Here is a 21,159-nt window from a genome sequence, read left to right as displayed (position 1 = left end):
AATACGCCGTCAGAATTAAACAAAGAGAGAGAGAGAGCAAAAGGTAAATTTCAAATGGGGGAAAGATAATATCGCAAGGATTTCCTTTCGAATGCATGCATATGGAAGCATTTTGAAAAGCAAACAAGCCGTTCAGCTCTTTCCCACTCCAGAAGAAACAAATTCTCAAGAATGCCGTTTGATGTGAAATGAGAAACACATTGAAACGTTTCTCCGGAGCGAAACCGCAAATGCCGCTCAATTAAAAGATTTTCAAACTTTCTAGCTTCAAGGAACCTTTTCCACATCTATTTGTTCTTTAAAAACAGACGACACAAACCCCCTCCATGACCAACACAGAATGCCTGTAACTTGCATAGCAGGGACAGACAGAAAAGCAAGGCTGGGGCTACCGGTAGATTTTTGGGTGGTTTGCAGAACATTGTCAAATATCTCTGACTCTCCACAGTTTAACAAGAACAGCGAAGAAGAAGAAGAAGAAGAAGAAGAAGAAGAAGAAGAAGAAGAAGAAGAAGAAGAAGACTCTATCTGCCTCACCTCCTCAAAGACCTCTGGATGCATTTGCCCAGAGTCTGGCTGGCACCTCTTCTATGCCTGCAAATTTCATTCACTTTTGTAAAAAGGGGAAAGAAAGTTATATCCAAATAATGAGTCCAATTGGGAAAACACAGAGCAGTTCTGAAACAGATCAGGTTGCTTTGCAAAGCTACAGATATAGATGCATGTCACATCTTGTGGCTGGTGCCTATCCGTAGCCTATATATTTTCAAAGTTAAACTGTGGATAGCCAGCTTTCAAAATGCTATAGTTGTGCAGAGATGAACGAGGTATCAGATCAGAGCGCAGAACAAACCTTTCACCTCTTTTGATTGGTTCCAAGACATTCCCAGCAATCCACTGTTGTGGGGAAAATGGTGGGTCCAATATGATCAGAATAACTGCATACCTCACTGCCCTTCTAACCAATGGAACTCTTGCTTTATCTCATAAGTCTGAGCAGTCGTTTTCATTTTTTGGGGGAAATGTCAACCTCTTTTACAATGGGGCCTCTTCAAAGGCATAGCAATGGCCAGCTCCCCAGGAGGAGTTCATGCCTGTTTGACTTCATTCCATGCTTCCGGGATGGTGAATCAATTCCTCTCAACAAGGTGACCCTGGTCACTTCGAGCACAAAAGTTCTTAACACCCAAAGGCATTTTGCCCCTTTGTTAGAGCTGAGAGGCAGAATCTTGCCTGTAGCTACTTAGAGGGGGGTGATAGGAATGAAGCCCAGACTGCTTCTCTGCCTTCAATGCTTGCAACATCCCAAAATGCAAATAGAGGGTGGGGAATCAGGTTATTGCCATGTTTTGCAAGATAAAAGGAAGGCATTACAGCAAACAAGGCGCCCCAACAAATTGCCAAGGAGGTTACACTGGATAGTGCAGAGAAGGGTGCTAATAATGAGGAGGAGGGATGGATGAAATTCAAAGACTATTTAGTTAAATATGTTAAGATAGCTTAATTGGAAAAGCTTGCAAATTCCAGATAGGCTTAGGATTTAATTATGTGATTTTAGAGAACAATATGTTTAAAGTCAAAACGAAAACAAAGTAAGAGGTTAAGTGATTAAGTTAATTTTATGAGAAAAGAGGTTTTGGAAAATTGTTACAATGATATACACTGAAATGCAGCCAGGGGGATTTGAGGAAGTCACTTAACAATGTTACTAAGATTGGATCAAGTACAGTTAAGGTGTATGTGTGTTTGTTTGTTTAAAATTTTGGAAAACCAATTTTTTTTAATAATAATAATAGCAATAATTTATTTCGTTTATGAATCACATCCTATGAAACATCTCAAAGCAATTTAGCATCAAAAACACACATAACATGATTTCATATATGAGAAGAATTTCAAAACCAATACAGATTACAGGCTGGGTTAAAAAACAACACCACCGCTATTTGAAAGGCCTGTTGAAAAAGGATAGGTTTTGATAGGTGCTGAAAAGACAAAATGCCTGCCTGAAGCAAGATGGGAGGTAGTTGCAAGCATTTGACATCAACACAGACATTTTCCCTGCATCTGCAAAGTATTTCACACTGATTATCTCAGAATGCCTTCGGTACAAGAAACAGAAGCGACCTGGATTTTTTCGGAGACCTTTTTCTTTGATGGTTCTCTTTTCCTTTTCTTTTATCCCACCTCCCAAGGTGGAATAAAAGAACTCCATCGTTCTTTATGACATCCTCACCCCTGTACACATGCCCCACAATGCCCTGGAAGGATGTCAGGTCCGGGGTGTTGTGAAGGATACAAAATGGCGTCCAGACGAACACCACAGGAGTTGTCCCTGTCTCTTGCAGGGACAGCACAAAATGCAGTCAAACAAGGCCATGGAATCCTTTCAAGTTTGATGGCCTCCTTCCCTCCTGACTGATCTTCTGAGGGCCACATACAGGTGTTGGATGGAGCCAAAGGTCAAAGTGTGTGGTGCAGGATAGAAGGCCAGGCTCTCAGCTTCCACACTGGCTATGCAGCCTCTGCTGAAATGCCACTGGTGAAGGTAAAGGTAAAGGGACCCCTGACCATTAGGTCCAGTCGTGACCAACTCTGGGGTTGTGGCGCTCATCTCGCTTTATTGGCCAAGGGAGCCGGTGTACAGCTTCTGGGTCATGTGGCCAGCATGACTAAGCTGCTTCTGGCGAACCAGAACAGCGCACGGAAATGCCGTTTACTTTCCCGCCGGAGTGGTACCTATTTATCTACTTTGACGTGCTTTCGAACTGCTAGGTGGGCAGGAGCAGGGACCGAGCAACGGGAGCTCACCCTGTCACAGGGATTCGAACCGCCGACCTTCTGATCAGCAAGTCCTAGGCTCTGTGGTTTAACCCACAGCGCCACCTGCGAAGGACAACCTGTTAAATTCCAAGGCAACCTGTTTCACGGCTGAACAGCTGTTAGGTCTCTCCCAATGTTCAGGTGAAATACGCTTTCTTGCCATTTCCATCCCACTAGCTCTAGCCCTCTGGAGCAACAGAGAACATGTCTTCTCCATATTCTACCTTGACAGATACTGGAATACACCTGCCATACCGACTGTTAACCTTCCCACTTCCCAGGCTGAACATATCTAGTTTTTTCAGCTGGTCTTCACAGGAAATGGCTTCCAGAGCTTTCTCCATCATGGTTGCCCTCTTGTGAATGAAGCCCTAGTTTGTCAATGTCCATCCTAAAATGTGTCGCCCCAAATTGTACTCCAGATTTGGCCTGATCGGCGCAGATCAGCACAAAATTTTATTATAGAGTTCCCTTAGGTGGGCACAGCAAATCAGGGTCCTGAGTCAACTAAGCTAAGCACTTTGTTTCTTATTTATATTTTCAAAATACAAAAATGATTATTACAAATTCCACAGTGTCATGAACTATCAAGATAATGCAGTCATATAATTTCCACCCTGGTCGATTACAAATTGGGAAAAGGGTAACAGTGCATTGTTCCTTTTTAAAGTACAGTTTGATTGGAAGTTACCATATTTTTCCGTCTATAAGATGCCCCCATGTATAAGATGCCCCCTGTTTTGGGGGACTCAGATTTAAGAAAATGGGGGGAGATGGCCCAGTGTATAAGACGCCCCCTAATTTTTGACATTATTTTTTAGGGAAAAAACCTAGTCTTATCCACAGAAAAATATGGTAGTTGTTAATGCATAGCCAAATGTTGGCCTTTTATCATACGAAAATAAATCTATACACAATCATTTTTCTCCCATTCCAAACATAACAATAACTCTCTTCAAAAAAAAAAAAAGTCCATTCTACTTGAGCAAATGCCTTTTGTGCATCAATATCTAAGCACTAGTCTTGATCTATCATTATCTCTTACACTGTGATTGTCACATTACTTTACCAGATATATCTTCTATACCAGGGTTTCTCAAACTTGTGATAATTGTGTATGACTTCCGGGAGTTTACCCTTCGCCTTCTCAGGTGAAGATAATTTGGTTTTAAGAATAATATTTTTTCTATGATAAATTAAAATAAAAAATTATGCCACATACCCTTTGAAACCCTTTCATACACCTCAGCAGGGAGGAGTACCAAACTTGGGGAGGAAAACTGTTCTTTACAAAGCAACCTTCCCCCTTAATAATATGTTTAGGTGAAAGACAACATGGCCACCCAACATTTTATAATCCAGAGTTATTGGTCTGAATAGTCCAATCTACAAGAGATCCCCTTCAAACTTAGGTTTTAATATAATGGTTCTCTCAGGAGCTGTATCTCCCACTAAGTAGTCATTCATACCCAATGTTACTTTGGATGACAAGATGCTTTCATATTATTGATAATATTCACAGGAAAAGCCAACTGGGCCTGAAGCCATATTTTAACTTACTGCTCAGACTTATAGTTTTTTTTACATCTTTAACTCTGATAAGAGTTTCCAAGAAGCTAAATCGTCACCATCCAATCAATCAAAATGCATTTTCTTCTCTGCTGTTGAAACCACACTCTGATTGGATATATTCCACAAAATCTATCACCTGCCGACATCCCTCGCTTCTACCACTTCGTTCCGGCCATGACAATTCCATACGACTTGCTCACCCCCAAAACAAAATTACACCTTTACTGCCTGTCATTCGAATGTGTGGTAAACCAGTCTCCCAATAAGAGATTCCCATCAATTCAAACTCCCAAGCTCAATCCTTGCCGAGTTCATTAATTCAACAGCCTCGGCTCCATTTACAGTCAATCAAAAGCTCCAGGTCAGTTTCTTGACATCAAATGTCCAACTCAGCTCTATAAATAATGTTTCCAGCACCACTGCGTGGCTCGAACAAGGGTTCCCAGCACAGTTTATTGAAAGATGTTCCCATCACAGTTCATTTATCAGATTCCCAACAAGGCTAAAATCAAGTACTTGCTCCCCATTCTCTTTGAAACGAAACACAAGGTGCATCTTGCCTATGGGACCAGTTGCTCTATTTGTGTCCACCACACCCACCCCGGTGGCTCCGCTTTGGGCAAGGACCACAGCTCACTTGTAGAACACAAAGTTTTCATGCGAAAGCTCCCAGGTTAAATTCCTGGCATCTCCAAGGCTGGGAAAGAGATGGCCAACACTCTTGAGAGACGGTACCAGCCAGTGTGGACAATATTGCAGTAGATGGACCTGTTTTTCTCCCCCTCTCATAATACCAGCACTCAAGAGCCATCCTATGAAGATTCAGAACAGACAAAAGTACACAACATATAAAGGACGGAACTCACTATCTCAAGATGTAATGATGGACTACAATTTGGTTGGCATTGGATAAATTCATAAAGACGTATTCATGGAGTATAATCGCTACTTGCCATGATTAGGTTCTACTTCTGCTGCTGGAGGCACTGGGAAGTGCGAATCTGCTGGGCATCGTGGATGGGGAGAGGCCTGTTAAGCTCAGGTCCTGTGTGTCCTGTGTGTGGGCTTCCCAGGGGTATCTGGTTAAAGGTAAAGGGACCCCTGACCATTAGGTCCAGTCGTGACCGACTCTGGGGTTGCGGCACTCATCTCGCTTTATTGGCTGAGGGAGCCGGCGTACAGCTTCCGGGTCATGTGGCCAGCATGACTAAGCCGCTTCTGGCGAACCAGAGCAGCGCATGGAAACGCCATTTACCTTCCCGCCGGAGTGGTACCTATTTATCTACTTGCACTTTGATGTGCTTTTGAACTGCTAGGTTGGCAGGAGCAGGAACCGAGCAATGGGAGCTCACCCTGTCGTAGGGATTCGAACTGCCGACCTTCTGATCGGCAAGTCCTAGGCTCTGTGGTTTAACCCACAGCGCCACCCGCGTCCCTTCATCTGGTTAGCCACTGTAAAAACAGGATGCTGGGCTAGTTGGGCCATTACCCTACTAATTTAAAGAGCGTAATCTGTCAAGGGTGCTCCCCCGCCAAAGGAATGCACACGGCAGAAAGCTGACTCTTTATTGTCAAAAATAACACAGTTGCTTCTACAGCTTTAGAGACCTACACACACCAATCTAAGAGCTAGGCAGTTATTCCCAGGTCTGTGCACTATGGAGCAGTTGCAGCAACAGAGGACCCCCCCTCCACCAGTTTATGTACCTTCGCCCGATGGGGCTGCATGCACACAGAGACTATGCCTGCATGGACGCTGCCTCTGCTCATCCCTCTTCAATCTGCTCCTGGTTCTGGGAGAGGGTGGTGCAGGAGAGAGTGGAGATGAACCCGGCCTTTCACCTGCCTGACCTGCCTCTTCCTCCAGCCCACCCTGTGCTCCACCCTCCAGCTCTGAAGCTTTCCCCCTGCCTTCAGCTCTTGCCTCCTGGCTGGTACAGGTCCCCACAAATCACTGGGCCCCTCTCTTGAGTCAGACTCCAGCACCGCTTCCCTGCTGCACACCAGCCAGCGTCCTGCCAGTCTCCGATATCATTCACCATTGGCATTAAATGAAATTACTTGTAGGGCTACTCGACGGCATCTTAAAAAGCAGAGACATCACTGAAATATACTCAGAGTCGCAAAGTGATTTCATGCTCTTTATTCAGCTCATAGTGGTGAGGAGGAATGAATGAAAGTCCCCTCAAGGTATCTGCTTTATATACATTATTTACACAATGGGCTGCACATGATTGGCTAATTCCGGAATTCTACTGTAAGCCAATCAGGTTGTGGATTCACTTCTATCTGGAGCATGATTGGGTGGTTCCTGCCAACCAATCATATTGCTGCATTGTTCTAGGACCAATCTGACTGCTGCATTCTGAATCCTATTGTTCTAGGACCAATCAGACTGCTGCAGTTTGGATCCTATTCAACTCAGTACATAACACCCCTCCCCTCTAAGTTCCAGTCCTGCCCGGGAGGTCGCATTCATAGTCCTCGAGGTACGCCGGTGGCCTACGTGTGCGTTGCGGCCTGGGGTGTTCCCTGGTCCGGGGTTCAGGTTCTGGCTCATGTTCCAAGGATGCTGGCTGTGATGGGCCTGTCTGGTCTGGTGCAACCGGCTCGCTCAGTCGTGGTTCTGGTTCCGGTGTCCTTTTGGCTTCGCGGGTCCTCTCTGTATTTACTGATTCTGCCTCTCCTGCTGGCCCCTCCTGCTCTATGGGCCTCACTGCCCCTCTGTTCCCTTGGGACTCCTCTGACCTTTCCTCCTCCTGGTTTTCTCCCGGGAATCGTCGCCGTATCTGGTCGCAGTGGCGGCGCCAGCATTGCCCCCCATCCGTTAGCACCTCGTACGACACGGGACCAGTGACCCTGGTGACTGTGGCGGGTACCCATGCTGGGCCTGCCCCAAAATTCTTTGCGTACACTGGGTCCTGGGCCTCGAAGGTCCGGGGGTTCCTGCCTTCCCCCACCACTACCTCATCCTGAGCTCTATCGGGGTGAAGGCGGTCCAATCTGATTGCAAGGCGCCGACCCATTAGTAGTTCAGCGGGGCTCCGGCCAGTCGTTGAGCTGGGGGTGCTGTGTTGTGCTAGGAGGAATGTGGCAAGGCGGTACTCCCAATCCCCTTGCGTCATGCGGCGAAGGGTGTCCTTGGTGGTCCGCACCATGCGTTCTGCTTGGCCATTGGTGGCAGGGTGGAATGGCGCCGAACGGATGTGGCGGATGGCGTTCTGCGCTGTGAAGGTTTGGAATTCTCCTGACGTAAATGCAGTCCCGTTGTCTGAGACGAGAGTGTCAGGGAGCCCGTGGGTTGCAAACAGCCTGCGTAGTACCCGGATGGCTGCGGACGTAGAAGTGGACGGTACCAGTGCGACTTCCAGCCATTTGGTGTAGGAGTCCACCACTATGAAGAATGTTTTCCCCTGAAAGGGGCCAGCGAAGTCCACATGCAGGCGTGACCATGGTGCTCGGGCGGACTCCCAGGACTGGACTGGGGCCCTTGGGGGATCTGGGCGGGATTCTTGGCAGGCCTGGCAGTGTTTGACCCAGGCCTCTATCTCTCCGTCGATCCCCGGCCACCACACATAACTCCTGGCAAGGGCCTTCATTCTTACTACCCCTGGGTGTGTCTCGTGTAGGGCTGTGAGGACCCTTTTGCGGAGGGGCTGGGGAACAACGACCCTGCTTCCCCATAACAGGCACCCCTTGTGGGCCGACAGTTCATGTTTGCGGGTTGTGTAGCCGGCGAATTCTGGCCCGGGGCTGCTGCTGGGCCATCCCCTCCACACCCAGTCCAGGACGCGGGAGATGACCCTATCTTTCTTGGAATGGTGTGCAACTTCTTGTGCCTGAATGGGGCGGTCGGGAAGCAGCTCCAGGCTCATAACCTCTTGTGCAGGTGCTGGGTCGGGGCCTGTTTCCGGTAGTGGTAGCCTGCTGAGGGCGTCCGCATGGCCCATCGCCTTCCCAGGGCGGTGAATCAGTGCATACTGGTAGCTGGCAAGGAAAATTGACCACCTGAGGACACGAGGAGACAGCACTTGGGGGGTCTGCTTTTCGGAGGCAAACAAGCCAAGCAAGGGCTTGTGGTCAGTCACCACGGTGAAGGGCCGCCCGTACAAGAAATCATGGAATTTTTTTACTCCCTTCACGATTGCCAGACCCTCCTTGTCGATTTGCGAGTAGTTCCGCTCGGTTGCGTTGAGTGTCTGGGAAAAGTATGCCACCGGTACCTCTCTTCCATCCGGGAGTTGGTGTCCCAGGACAGCGCCAATGCCATAGGGTGAGGCGTCGCATGCTAGCACCACCGGCAGCCTCTCGTCGAAGTGTGCCAAGACCGAGTTTGAGACAAGCAAGTCCTTGACTGCCTGGAATGCGGCCTCCTGGCGCTGGCCCCACACCCAAGGGGCCCGCTTGTCCAGGAGTCTGTGTAGGGGCTCCGCTACCGCCGCCTTGTGGGGAAGGAAGGAATGGTAAAAGTTCAATAGTCCCAAGAAGGCCTGAAGTTCAGTCTTGTTCTTGGGCGCTGGGGCATCACAAATGGCCCGTACCTTGTCCCCAGTCGGGTGGACCCCTTCTGCGTCCACCATAAATCCCAGAAAGTCCACCTGAGGCACTCCTAGTAGACATTTTTCCCGCTTCACCTTGAGACCCGCCGTCTGGAAACGGTGCAGAACGGTGCGGAGGCGGTCCTCAAACTCCTCTGGTGTGGGCCCGGCAATCAACACATCATCGAAGAAGGGGGTGACGCCAGGAATCCCTTTAAGGAGAGAGTCCATTAGATTCTGGAATATGCCTGGTGCCACGCTGACACCGAATTGCAGCCGCTTTACCCTGAACGCTCCTCTGTGCGTCACAATCGTCTGTGCCTCTGCTGTGGCCTCATCTACTGGCAGTTGTTGATATGCTTGGGCCAAGTCCAGCTTGCCAAAAATTTTCGACCCAGCCAGGGTGGCAAGGACATGGCTGACCACTGGCACTGGGTATGCATGGGCCGTGAGGGCCTTGTTTATGGTACATTTGTAGTCTGCGCAGATGCGGACCGAACCATTCGGCTTGACGGGTGTGACGATTGGAGTTTCCCAGGGGGCATTAGGCACCGGCTCCAGCACGCCTTGCTCCACGAGTCGGTCCAATTCCTCGTCTATACGGGGTTTCAGGGCGAACGGGACCCGGCGGGCCTTGAGCCTGACTGGTCGTACTGCGGGGTCAAGCTGTAGAGCAATGGGGGGGCCCGTATACTGTCCCAATTTCCCATCAAAAACCCCCGGAAATTCCTTGCATATGGCGTCCACGTCCACTTGTAAGCTCGTGTGGTTCACCCCGGTGACGGCTAGCCCCAGTGGTCCAAACCATGCCAATCCCAGTAAGCTAATGTAGGGGCCCTTGACCACAAGCAAGTCCAGTTGCCGCGTCCGCCCTTGGTATTGCACCCTGAAGGTCCCCACCCCCATTGTGGGGACCTTACGTTTCTGGAAGTCCCGGAGGGTGAATGGGGCCGGCCTGAGTTTGGGACCCCCAGTAGGACACAGTTTCCTTAAGGTCCTTGCCGAGATTATGGATAGAGTTGAACCCGTGTCAAGCTCCATGCGGCATGGGGCCCCCTCTATGTGTACCTCTACATAAATTTTCTCTACGTTGGGGTGGGGCAACTGGTATACCTGGAAGTCCGTGAGCTCCGTCGAGTTGCCTTGGTGTGTTGGGCCCCGGGACCTGGGGCTCTTGGATTGGTCATCTGATGCCTGGCGTCGGGTGGGCCGAGCTCGACACACCCGGGCGATGTGTCCCAATTTTCTGCACTGCCTGCACTCTGCGTTGCGGAAACGGCAGGTCCTCCTCTCGTGACTGTCTCCACAGCTTGCGCAGTTCCCTGCTTCTCGTCGAGGCAGCTGTGGTATGTGGGCTGCTTGAGTGCGCTGCTGTACTCGGTGCACTTCCTCCCTGTTGGATCCTGAGTCGTCGGTGAGGTCTTCGTGGTGGACCCTCGGTTGGGACGGCTGGCTCGGCCGTGCCTCTTGCGTCGACCTCTCGGCAGCTTCCGTTGCCAGGGCCTCCTCCAGAGCGACCTGGAACGTTAGGTCCTTCTTAGCGTAGAGGCGTCGTTGCAGCTTCTCATCCTTCAGGCCACCGATGAGGCGGTCACGAAGCATGTTCTCCAGCTCTGAGAAGTTGCAGAACCGGGCAGCTTGGCGGAGAGAGGTCACAAACCCAGTTATGGTTTCCCCAGGGGCTTGCCGCTTTGCATAGAAGGCATTTCGACGAGCCACCACAGAGGGCTGTGGCGAAAAGTGCCCCTTCAGCTGTTCCATTATTGTTTTGTATGGAACAGTAGCGACGTCTTCGGGTGCAAGGAGAGCCCGGGCGATTTCAAACGTCTCCTCTCCGCAGACGCTGAAGAATATCGCCCTCTTCTTGGCGTCTTCTTCATCGGTGACCCCTTTGGCTTCTAGGAGGAAGGTGAAACGGGAGGCATACGCTTCCCAGTCTCCAGATGCTGGGTTGAACGGCGAGAAGCTGCTGTCGGTTGCCATTCTGAGTTCCTTGTGTCCCGGAGCTGAAGCCTGGATACACGGTGCGAGGCAGCGGTGCGGCAGGTGGCGGTGCTGCGGTGCTGTGTGTGGCAGTCAGCTCAGCGGGATCCCACCTTCGTCGCCAGTGAAATATACTCAGAGTCGCAAAGTGATTTCATGCTCTTTATTCAGCTCATAGTGGTGAGGAGGAATGAATGAAAGTCCCCTCAAGGTATCTGCTTTATATACATTATTTACACAATGGGCTGCACATGATTGGCTAATTCCGGAATTCTACTGTAAGCCAATCAGGTTGTGGATTCACTTCTATCTGGAGCATGATTGGGTGGTTCCTGCCAACCAATCATATTGCTGCATTGTTCTAGGACCAATCTGACTGCTGCATTCTGAATCCTATTGTTCTAGGACCAATCAGACTGCTGCAGTTTGGATCCTATTCAACTCAGTACATAACAATCACCTTGCCAACAAAGGTCCCAGTAGCGACGTATGGAAGTGGGAGCTGGACCATAAAGAAGGCTGATCGCCAAAGAATTGATCCTTTTGAATTATGGTGCTGGAGGAGACTCTTGAGAGTCCCATGGACTGCAAGAAGATCAAACCTATCCATTCTGAAGGAAATCAGCCCTGAGTGCTCACTGGAAGGACAGATCCTGAAGCTGAGGCTCCAATACTTTGGCCACCTCATGAGAAGAGAAGACTCCTTGGAAAAGACCCTGATGTTGGGAAAGATGGAGGGCACAAGGAGAAGGGGACGACAGAGGACGAGATGGTTGGATAGTGTCTTCGAAGCTACCAGCATGAGTTTGACCAAACTGCGGGAGGCAGTGGAAGACAGGAGTGCCTGGCGTGCTCTGGTCCAGGGGGTCACGAAGAGGTGGACACGACTAAATGACTAAACAAGAACAACAACTTGTAGGGCATCGCCAGTCCTGGAATTCTATTAATCCATAAACACACACACACTTGGGCAGAGTCCTGTTAGATCAGGCCTGTTCTCACAGCAGCCAAGTAGAGGCCCACGGAAAACCTGCAAACTGGACATGAGCTTCTTCCAGGAGGCTGAATGATTTGTCATTAATAGAATGCATTCCCATATGGACAGGCCACATCTGAAAATAAACACGAGGACCAGGCTGCTCTATGATCACTTGCAGATTTGAACAGGAATGGAGAACATGAAAGGCAATGAAAAGAGGAGAAAGGATGGAAAGAATCGAGAGGTTCAGAATAAGTATAACAAGCTTAGATCTTGACAGGGAGGTCAATCAACTGTGTGATGCAGCAGCAAAAAATAGCTAATGCTACTCTAGGCTGCACTAACAGAAATAGAATGTCCCGATCAAGGGAAGTCATAAAAAAGGTAAAAGACCCCTGACAGTTAAGTCTAGTCATGAACGACTCTGGGGTTGCGGCACTCATCTTGCTTTACAGGCCGAGGGAGCTGGTGTTTGTCCGCTTCCGCAGACAGTTTTTCTGGGTCATGTGGCCAGCATGACTAAGCCGCTTCTGGCGAAACCGGAGTGGCGCACGGAAACGCCGTTTACCTTCCCACCGGAGTGGTACCTATTTATCTACTTGCACTTATTGACGTGCTTTTGAACTGCTAGGTTGGCAGGAGCTTGGACCGAACAATGAGAGCTCACCCCGTTGCAGGGATTCGAACCGCCGACCTTCCGATCGGCAAGCCCTAGGCTCAGTGGTTTACACCACAGCGCCACCCGCATCCCTAAGGGAAGTCATAGCACCGCTCTATTCTGCCTTGGTCAGACCACACCTGGAATACTGTGTCCAGTTCTGGGCACGACAATTTAAGGATATTGACAGAGGAGGGCAACCAAGAGGATAAAGGGTCTAGAAACGAAGCCTAATAAGGAACGGTTGAGGAAATTCAGCATGATTAGCCTGGAAAAGAGGGGACTGAGGGGAGATAGGAGAGCCATCTTCAAGCTTGTTTTCCCCTGCTCTAGAGGCTAGGACCCAAACCAATGGATTCAAGTTACAAGACAGGAGATTCCAACAAAACCTCAAGAAGAACTTTCTGATAGTAAGAGCTGCTTGACAGTCATGCCGGGGATTGAACTTGCGACCTTCTGCATGCAAGGTTGACAGATGCTCTATCACTGAGCTACAGCCTTTCCCCTGTTGACAAATAGCCCAACCGTGCTTGGAAAGCCATAGGTTGCCCAGCCCTGCATTTATCCTTGAACACGTGTCTCTCTCCCTACTGCTTTTCCATTCCTGGTTTCAGTTACTGCGAGTTAATTCAGTGCTGACTTAGCCCATTTGCTGACATTTCGGGCAGGAGAATTAAGTGTGTGTGTGTGATTGCAGAGGTTTGGGTTCAGCTTGGTTTCTGGTCATGCCAGCTTGCTTAAAGCAGTATTACGATCCTCTCTCTTGTTTACACACCGGCGGTTGAGAGGAGACAGCACGCCCGCTCTCCCCCAGCCCGCTTTAGAACCGAGCCGAGGAAGAATTAAACCCACTAGAATTTCATTTGCGTTTTGCTGCTTCCCTTGTGCGCCTGGAGACTTAATCCTTCCAACACACAGTGGTGGGGCACATGTTCTCAATAATTATATATTATATATACCCAGCCTCTTTGCATCAGGAGTTTCACTTAAGGCAAAAAATGGGCATGCCCTTTTGCAGGGATTTCTGCAATTGATTAAGTCGCTCTCCAGGAGCCCAATTTCCCCCGGACGCCGTATGTTAATCAAATGCTAGAATCCCTTTAGAGTACAGGGCGAAATGTGGGATATTTACTTATTTATGGCATGTATTACTTAGGCTTCTCAGATGCCTCGTGAACAAGCTCTCTGGGCATCACGCACGTCAGTGAGAAATGTGACCAATTAGACGGCGCTCTAAGCAAGATAAAATAAAAAGTGACAATAAACCTCAAGAATCCAACGCAGGCTGAAACCGACCGATGTAAAACGCAACAGAAATCACAGGATCTAAAGACAACCCCAAAAAAGCAGGCACTGGAAGCAGCAACCATACCAGAGAGGGAGACAGAGAAATCTAGGCCACCTCTGCACCAGTCTATGGAAGGTTGGAGTGTCGCTTGGCCCAATCCTGCCTGCCTCTCAGCAGGACAGAACCCCCGCACAAAATGGTTGTTGACTGTACTCTGTTTCCAATTGGTGTGTTTCCCGTCACTTCCTGATGGAATCCTGGAACTTCCCAGACCACAAACATTTTGGTTTTCACTTTTTGGATCCACGTTTGCGTTTTCCAGGCAGCGACAACATGATAACATGGGGGAAGCTTTGGAGAACAACTAATACAGGGAAATGATCTGTGGATGGCCCAGTATGAATCTGCCATTGGTTCACCATTATTGCATCATGGACATTCCAGTCCAACGCAGGGCCTTTATGTTAGCCCGACTGAACGTTTCTCCCTAGCTTTTGTCAAGGGACAGATATCCAAACATCCCCAGAAACAATAGATTTGGAGATGTTCTTTGAATGCCCCAGACACAGTAGAACGTATCCTTTTCTACTGTCCATCGTACAACCACCTACACAAACACACACTATCCCCTCTTTTTGGGTAGTCTACCATCACAGCACAATGAAAATACCAGATTCTATCTGTCTGACATTAACCCGGATATAACTGCAAGGATAGGGACGCAGGTGGTGCTGTTGGTTAAACCACAGAGCCTAGGGCTTGCCGATCAGAAGGTCGGCGGTTCGAATCCCCACGACGGGGTGAGCTCCCGTTGCTCGGTCCCTGCTCCTGCCAACCTAGCAGTTCGAAAGCACGTCAAAGTGCAAGTAGATAAATAGGTACCGCTCTGGCGGGAAGGTAAACGGCGTTTCCGTGTGCTGCTCTGGTTCCCCAGAAGCGGCTTAGTCATGCTGGCCACATGACCCGGAAGCTGTACGCCGGCTCCCTCGGCCAATAAAGCAAGATGAGCACCGCAACCCCAGAGTTGGTCACCATTGGACCTAATGGCCAGGGGTCCCTTTACCTTTACCTTTAACTGCAAGGATGGCTGAGCTTTTATCAATAGTTTCTCAAGAGTGGTGAATGGCACTATCCACCTCTGCAAACATTTTTGAAGAAAGCTAGAGGGATAATGAGATGATTCAGTAGAAGGAAGCTCCGTATGCTCCTATATTCCCATGGGGCTGATTACAGAAATTCACCTTATTATCCTGGAATGCGGGAGGAGTAAGAACAACAGAGAAGTAAGGAACACTGACACACCCCAATTTTGCACAGATGTCAGGATGGAAAACAGTGTACCCTGTGGCTCTAAGAGGGTTCTGCTCCTGAACTAGATACAAGTAAATCAAAGATGGCCTTTCTGGACAGGGAAAAGGCCAGTTTCATCAGTGTTGGAGGCCCTTGGAATTTGGTGCGTACCTGACAGATGTTGTAGTGCTCAAAGAGGGACAGGACGCCGATGTCGCTGCGGCCAGAGACGCCTTTCAAGAGGGTGACATTGCCGTTCCCAGAGTCCAGCTCCATCACGTCGTTGAAAACGTTGGACACGGCTTGGCCAGTCAGGAGCAGGTTGACTAGTTCCTGGTTACCACAGAAGAAAAAGGGGCTCTTGGAACAGACACTGGTCTGGTAGGAAGAGCTGGTGCTCATGTTCTAGGAAGAAGCAAGGGGGTCTCCTCCTCCTTCTGCAACAAGCTCCCTTGTAGGACCAGAAGAGGCGTGAAAAGGGCAGAGGAGAGGTTGGTTGACCACGGGCACAGTCTCCAATTTCTTCAGGAAAGCCGTGGAGAGAAGGGGACTTAGATAGCTGTGGGGAAGTGGGGATTTTCAGTCCCGGCAACTGATTCCTGAGGATGAGCTGCTGTGCTCATTAGGCCTGACACTCCGCCAAGTCTCTGAAAATCCTGTTTTTGCTAATAAAGAACTAAATCCAACTTTGAACGGTGTGATTTACTGCCAGCTGGTTATTTGGCAGTGGGTGCCATGGGCACCGCCCGCCCCCCCCCGAGTCCTATCTCTCTGCCCTCTCCCAGATCGGCCCTTCCCCCTGCAAACAGAGAGAAACTTTTACAAGGGATTTGGAAGAAAGTTGGGTCCAGCAGAATTAGTCCTAGAACAGGGGTTGGCAAAGTTTTTGTGGCTTGGGCCGGTTCACAGTCCCGCAGACGCCGCGGTGGGCTGGAGTGCATGTGTGCACACGAACGCATGCACAAAAACTATTTCTGGTGCTCCTTCCGGCGCGGAGGAGGTGTGTGCAGCTTCCCATTGGCTGCAAGAGCTTCCCGCAGCCAATGGGAAGCTGGCCAGCATCGCGGAAGGCGGTCCCTGCTCTGCTCTGTGCCAGTTTAGCATGGGGCACGGGAACCAACCGAGCAGGCGACAGGGGTCCCTGAGCGGGCAGCGGGGGTCCATTGGCCGGTTAAATGAGCCCCATTGACCGCTTGTGACCCATGGGCCTTAGGTTGCCGACCCCTGTTCTAGGACTAATTCTAGGACCCAACTTTCCTCTAGATCCCTTGGAAAAGTTGTTCTCTGTCTGCAGGGGGAGGGGCTAATCTGGGAGAGGGCAGAGAGATGGAACTCTGGGGGGAGGGCTGTCCATGGCACCCACTGCCAAATAACCAGCTGGCAGTAAATCACCCCGTTCAAAGTTGGAGTTAGTTCTTTATTAGCAAAAACAGGATTTTCAGAGACTTGGCTGAGTGTCAGGCCTAATGAGCACAGCAGCTCATCCTCAGGAAACAGTTGCTAGGACTGAAAATCTCCACCTCCCCACAGCTGTCAAAGTCCCCTTCTCTCCAAGGCTTTCCCCAAGAAATCGGAGACTGTGCCTGTGTGCAACCAACCTCTCCTCTGCCATTTTCACGCCTCTCCTGGTCCTGCAAGGGAGTTTGTCACAGTAGGAGGAGGAGACCCCCTTGCTTTTTCAGCAGCCTGACTCATCTCTGCCTCTTGACCTGCTTCTCTCCTGCTTCAGCTTCTGCCTCGGATTCTGGACTTCTCTCTGCCATAGATTCTCCCCGCTCACTAAGCCCTGTTACCTCTTCAGCTTCTGACACGTCCTGCTCCTCCTAGTCTTCTCCCTCTGACCCTCATCGTCATCCCACCACCAACCCCCCAGCTCTGAGCTTTTTCCCTTTGGTGTCCCCCCAGCTGGTTCCTCCAACCATTCCTCTGCGTCCAACCAAACCATGACACCCACTCACAAAATTCACCCCCTGACATATACATTTCAGCCCCATCTCAGAAGCCTTTGCCATATTTACCTGCGTACAGTAACCGTGTGCGCCAATCAGCCGGTTTGTGATCACATCAAAATCTCCACGTACTCTAGGGTGGGGGGGATAAAAATGAAGGCAGCAAAGTTAGATCGACTGAAGTTTCCCCAAACCTTCAAGGGCACATCAAAAACACATCATAAAAATGGGTCTAGTCCAGGGGTCAGCAAGGTTTACCTCCCCTGGGCCGGTTCACTCCAGCAGAGATCCCTCCATAGGCCAGATCGTGCTCATGCGTGAGCACACATAACCACAATTTCCTGCACCTGCGCAGACGCGATTTTTGGCATCTGAGCATGCGCAGACGCAATTTCCAGCACCGCGGAAGGGAGTCCCCACGCCGCGCTGTGCTGGTTTAGCAAAGCGTGTGGAACTCACTGGGAGGGTGGCTCGGTTTGGGGGCGGCTCATGGGCCAGTTAAAGACCCCTGTGGGATGCTTGTGGCCTATGGGCCTCACCGTATTTTTTGCTCTATAAGACGCACCTGACCATAAGACGCACCTAGTTTTTAGAGGGGGAATGCAAGAAAAAAAATATTCTTTAAAGGGAGTGCTGAGCAGAGCCTGTATGCATCCCAGGCTCTGCTCAGCGCTCCCTTTCACGAGCCACGTGGAGCGTGTTTGCGGCTCTTGGGGGCTTTTCCCTGAGGAGGGAGAAGGGACTGATGGGCTGCCCGTCTCCCTCCTCGGGGAAAAGCCCCCAAGAGCCGCACACACGCTCCACACGGCTTGTGAAAGGGAGCGCTGAGCAGAGCCTCCCACCTGCATTCGCTCCATAAGATGCACACACATTTCCCCTTACTTCTTAGGAGGGAAAAAGTGTGTCTCATGGAGCGAAAAATACGGTAGGTTGCCTACCTGGCTAGTCCAATATTTTGGAGACTGGGCCAGGTTCCGTGACATTCTAGGAGATGGCTCTCAAATTCTGCCATGGGCATGCAAAGTCCTATTATAAGCATGCACCGTTCAAACCCAAGTGCATTTTGCATTGCTGCTGCACACTTTAAACCAGCCTTAGCCAATGTCTTGCCCTCCAGATGTGTGGATTTCAACTCCCTTCAGCCCCAACCAGCACAGAATCCAAAACATCTGGAGAGCACTAGGCTGGTGAAGACTGCCTTAAACCCTTTTGATATATATATATGCAATCATTAAGTCAAGACTCTGGAGGAATCTGGGTGATTTAAGAAGGGCTGAACCTGAAAATCCTCCCCCAAAGTCAAATGCTAGAATCCATAGGCCTCCTCTATCTTTCTAAATAAAAGACTTTATTCGAAGAATAAGGCCACAATATCTTTCTACATGAGTATCCGTAGAAAGTATGAGTACTAAAAAAATAAAAAAGAGCCTTTATCATGGGAAGGGCATTCAAAGAGTATGTTTAAATTTTTAAAAGACAATAACTTATAAAATAAAACAATATTATTATTATTTTAGTTACATTAATGACCGGAACTGTTTTCAGAGCTGAACTGACAAAACAGAATGTGAATTAATGAGCAGTCAAAGAGAAAATATCACTGCACACTTTCATGGGGCTTCAGAAAGAACCACCTTTGGCTACTGGCCACGGTTTTTCGCTGAGGGAACAATCGCACGCTGGAAACCCCAAACCTTTGCTAGAAACAACTGACCGGTGCAACCTGCGTCAATTAGGGGCCGTGGGATGTTGAGTCCGGACAATAGGAGGAAGTTTCTAATTCCATCTTTGGGTGCAAATGGTCTGGGAATCTTGAGTTGTACCTAAGACGCTCGCAGGGGAGTGACATCTGCGATTCTCATCCTTTCTGAGAGTGAGGAAGCCATCAAGGACGTGGGATGGAGACGGGCGGCTAAGCCTGGGTTCTACTGAAATCCCCTGGGTAGTCTCTGTTAGGTACACGAAACTTGGTGAGGAGACAACCAGGCAACCTATCAAGACAGGCCAACCGTGAACAACACAGGAGTTGGGTCCATTGCTTCGCCCTCCTGCTGCCCTGAATCTGGGGGAAAATACAGTGGTACCACGGGTTACAGGTACTCCAGGTTACAGACGCTTCAGGTTACAGACTCCGCTAACCCAGAAATAGTACCTCGGGTTAAGAACTTTGCTTCAGGATGAGAACAGAAATTGCGCGGCGGCAGCGGGAGGCCCCATTAGCTAAAGTGGTACCTCAGCTTAAGAACAGTTTCAGGTTAAGAACGGACCTCTGGAACGAATTAAGTTCTTAACCCGAGGTACCACTGCAATTAATCTGAGCAGGTGGAGGTGAAACAGGAAGAGGGAAACAGCCTCACACTTCCATCTTCCTCCTTCGGTTCGGCGCACTTTTCATGAGACAAAATAATGACCCCCTCAACACCTCGCAAGCAAGGATGCAGTGAGTGGAGTGGCCAGTGCTGGATTTGCGTATAAGTTACACAAGCTATGGCTTAGGGTCCCGCTCTCTTGGGGGCCCCCAAAAAAATTAAAGGAGAAAAAAAACTGGATGTACATTTCCAAAATATAAGATAAAAAATAAATAAAATAAAACCTACATACAGCAACAGTGTTTTGTTTTGTGTTGCGTAGGCTCCTATGATGTAAGTATTGGGCCCCGCCCACTAGTGGACCTCTATGGTGATATTGATATTATATAAGAAATCCATTGTATTAACTACAATTATAACACTTAATTTCATATTAATAAAGCTCTTTACAATTATTAGTAGTCTGAATCATATATTTACACCTATTATTATTTCATGTTATAGCAAGTTTTTAGAGACTAGATTATGAGTCTTTGTAAACTGTGTTTCTAAAGGAACTTTTGTTATTGCCAAATGCCAGTGTGTTTGCATTATCAAGCTTCTTATGAATAAAAAAAATCATTTTAAGTTAGAGCTTAATAATTATTTCACTATTAATATACTTCTTCTTAATTGTATTTCGCTATTAATATACTTCTTCTTAATTGTATTTCAGTTCAACAATTTCTTTGATAAAATACGTATTTTGTTATGTGCAAATAGCTTTAGATACCTGTTAGGTCCATAAATTACCATATAGCGTATATTCAACACAAAAAAACAGCGACAATTTGTTGTTGACAAAGGACAGCTGGACATATAAAGGGCCCCATTGCCTTCAGTAGCTTAGGGCCTCATCAGACCTAAATCTGGCCCTGGGGGCAGGATCAAGAGACTTTATGGTCACCCAGGGAAGGCCTCGAGGATGCCTCTGTCCCCAGGCTGCCTGAAAAACATTATTCCCTCGTCTGAATCTGCCCGGGCTTTGAGATCTTCGAAGGAGGCCCTTATCTCAGTCTCACTACCTTCACAGGCACTCTTGATGGGGATGTGGGACAGGGCCTTCTTGGTGGTTGCTCCAACTTTGAAAATCATAGAGAAACTAGACTTGCTCCTTCTTTGTTGTCCTTCTTGCTGACAGGCAAAGAAGACCTTGTACCAACGGGATTTTGAGAACGGACTGCTTTGGCGCTCTGCTGTTTTCAATTATCATTATTGTCACTGGTGTGTTGTTTTTTCAGTGGATCTTTTTAAATGTTATTTTAATTCCAATAGTGTTTCCTCACACCTTAATGACTGTATCTGCTATGCTTTTGGCTTCGGTTTTATTTGCGCTAGGCACCTTGAGCCACCCAGACAGGGGGAAAGGGGAAGGGCAGAAATATAATAATCATTATAAAAATAATTCTCAAAGTCCCTTGTCAGATGGGAGCCAGACGGGGCTCCCCCACGTTCCATGACGTTAACGGACAGAAAGTAAGAGAGTTGACTTCAGGGGAAAACCCTAACTTACAGACACAAAAATAAACCATCCTTCTCTCCTCCCTGCTCTCCCCCCCCCCCCCCCCCCGCCTTTTTTAATTGTAGATTTTCCTACTCCCGGCCGCTTAAAAAGCAGAGGACGCCACGTGTGTGTGTGTGTTTTTAACGGGAGGCCTGGCAATTCTGCAGTTCCTCTCCATGTGGTGAGGTTTCAGTGCTCCAGGGCTGACCTCACACCCCTCTCTTCAT

At 48.9% G+C, this 21,159-nt stretch overlaps 1 protein-coding gene across 1 annotated transcript in view; it reads right to left on the bottom strand.

Moving 5' to 3' along the window:
* MINDY4 (MINDY lysine 48 deubiquitinase 4) overlaps positions 1–21,159 on the bottom strand; it is a 94,750-nt gene that overhangs the window by 11,183 nt on the left and 62,408 nt on the right. Inside the window, exons 14-15 of the mRNA XM_083579544.1 lie at positions 17,150–17,213; positions 15,303–15,464 (exon numbers count right to left, since the gene is read on the bottom strand). Of these exons, the coding sequence (XP_083435670.1) occupies positions 15,303–15,464; positions 17,150–17,213 (226 nt within the window). The remainder of the gene's footprint in view (positions 1–15,302; positions 15,465–17,149; positions 17,214–21,159) is intronic.

The sequence above is a fragment of the Podarcis filfolensis genome, assembly GCF_964270895.1.
Source record: "Podarcis filfolensis genome assembly, chromosome: 12".
Lineage (NCBI taxonomy): Eukaryota > Metazoa > Chordata > Lepidosauria > Squamata > Lacertidae > Podarcis > Podarcis filfolensis.
The sequence above is the reverse complement of the archived record's forward strand: the minus strand, read 5'-3'. Positions and strand labels throughout refer to the sequence as shown.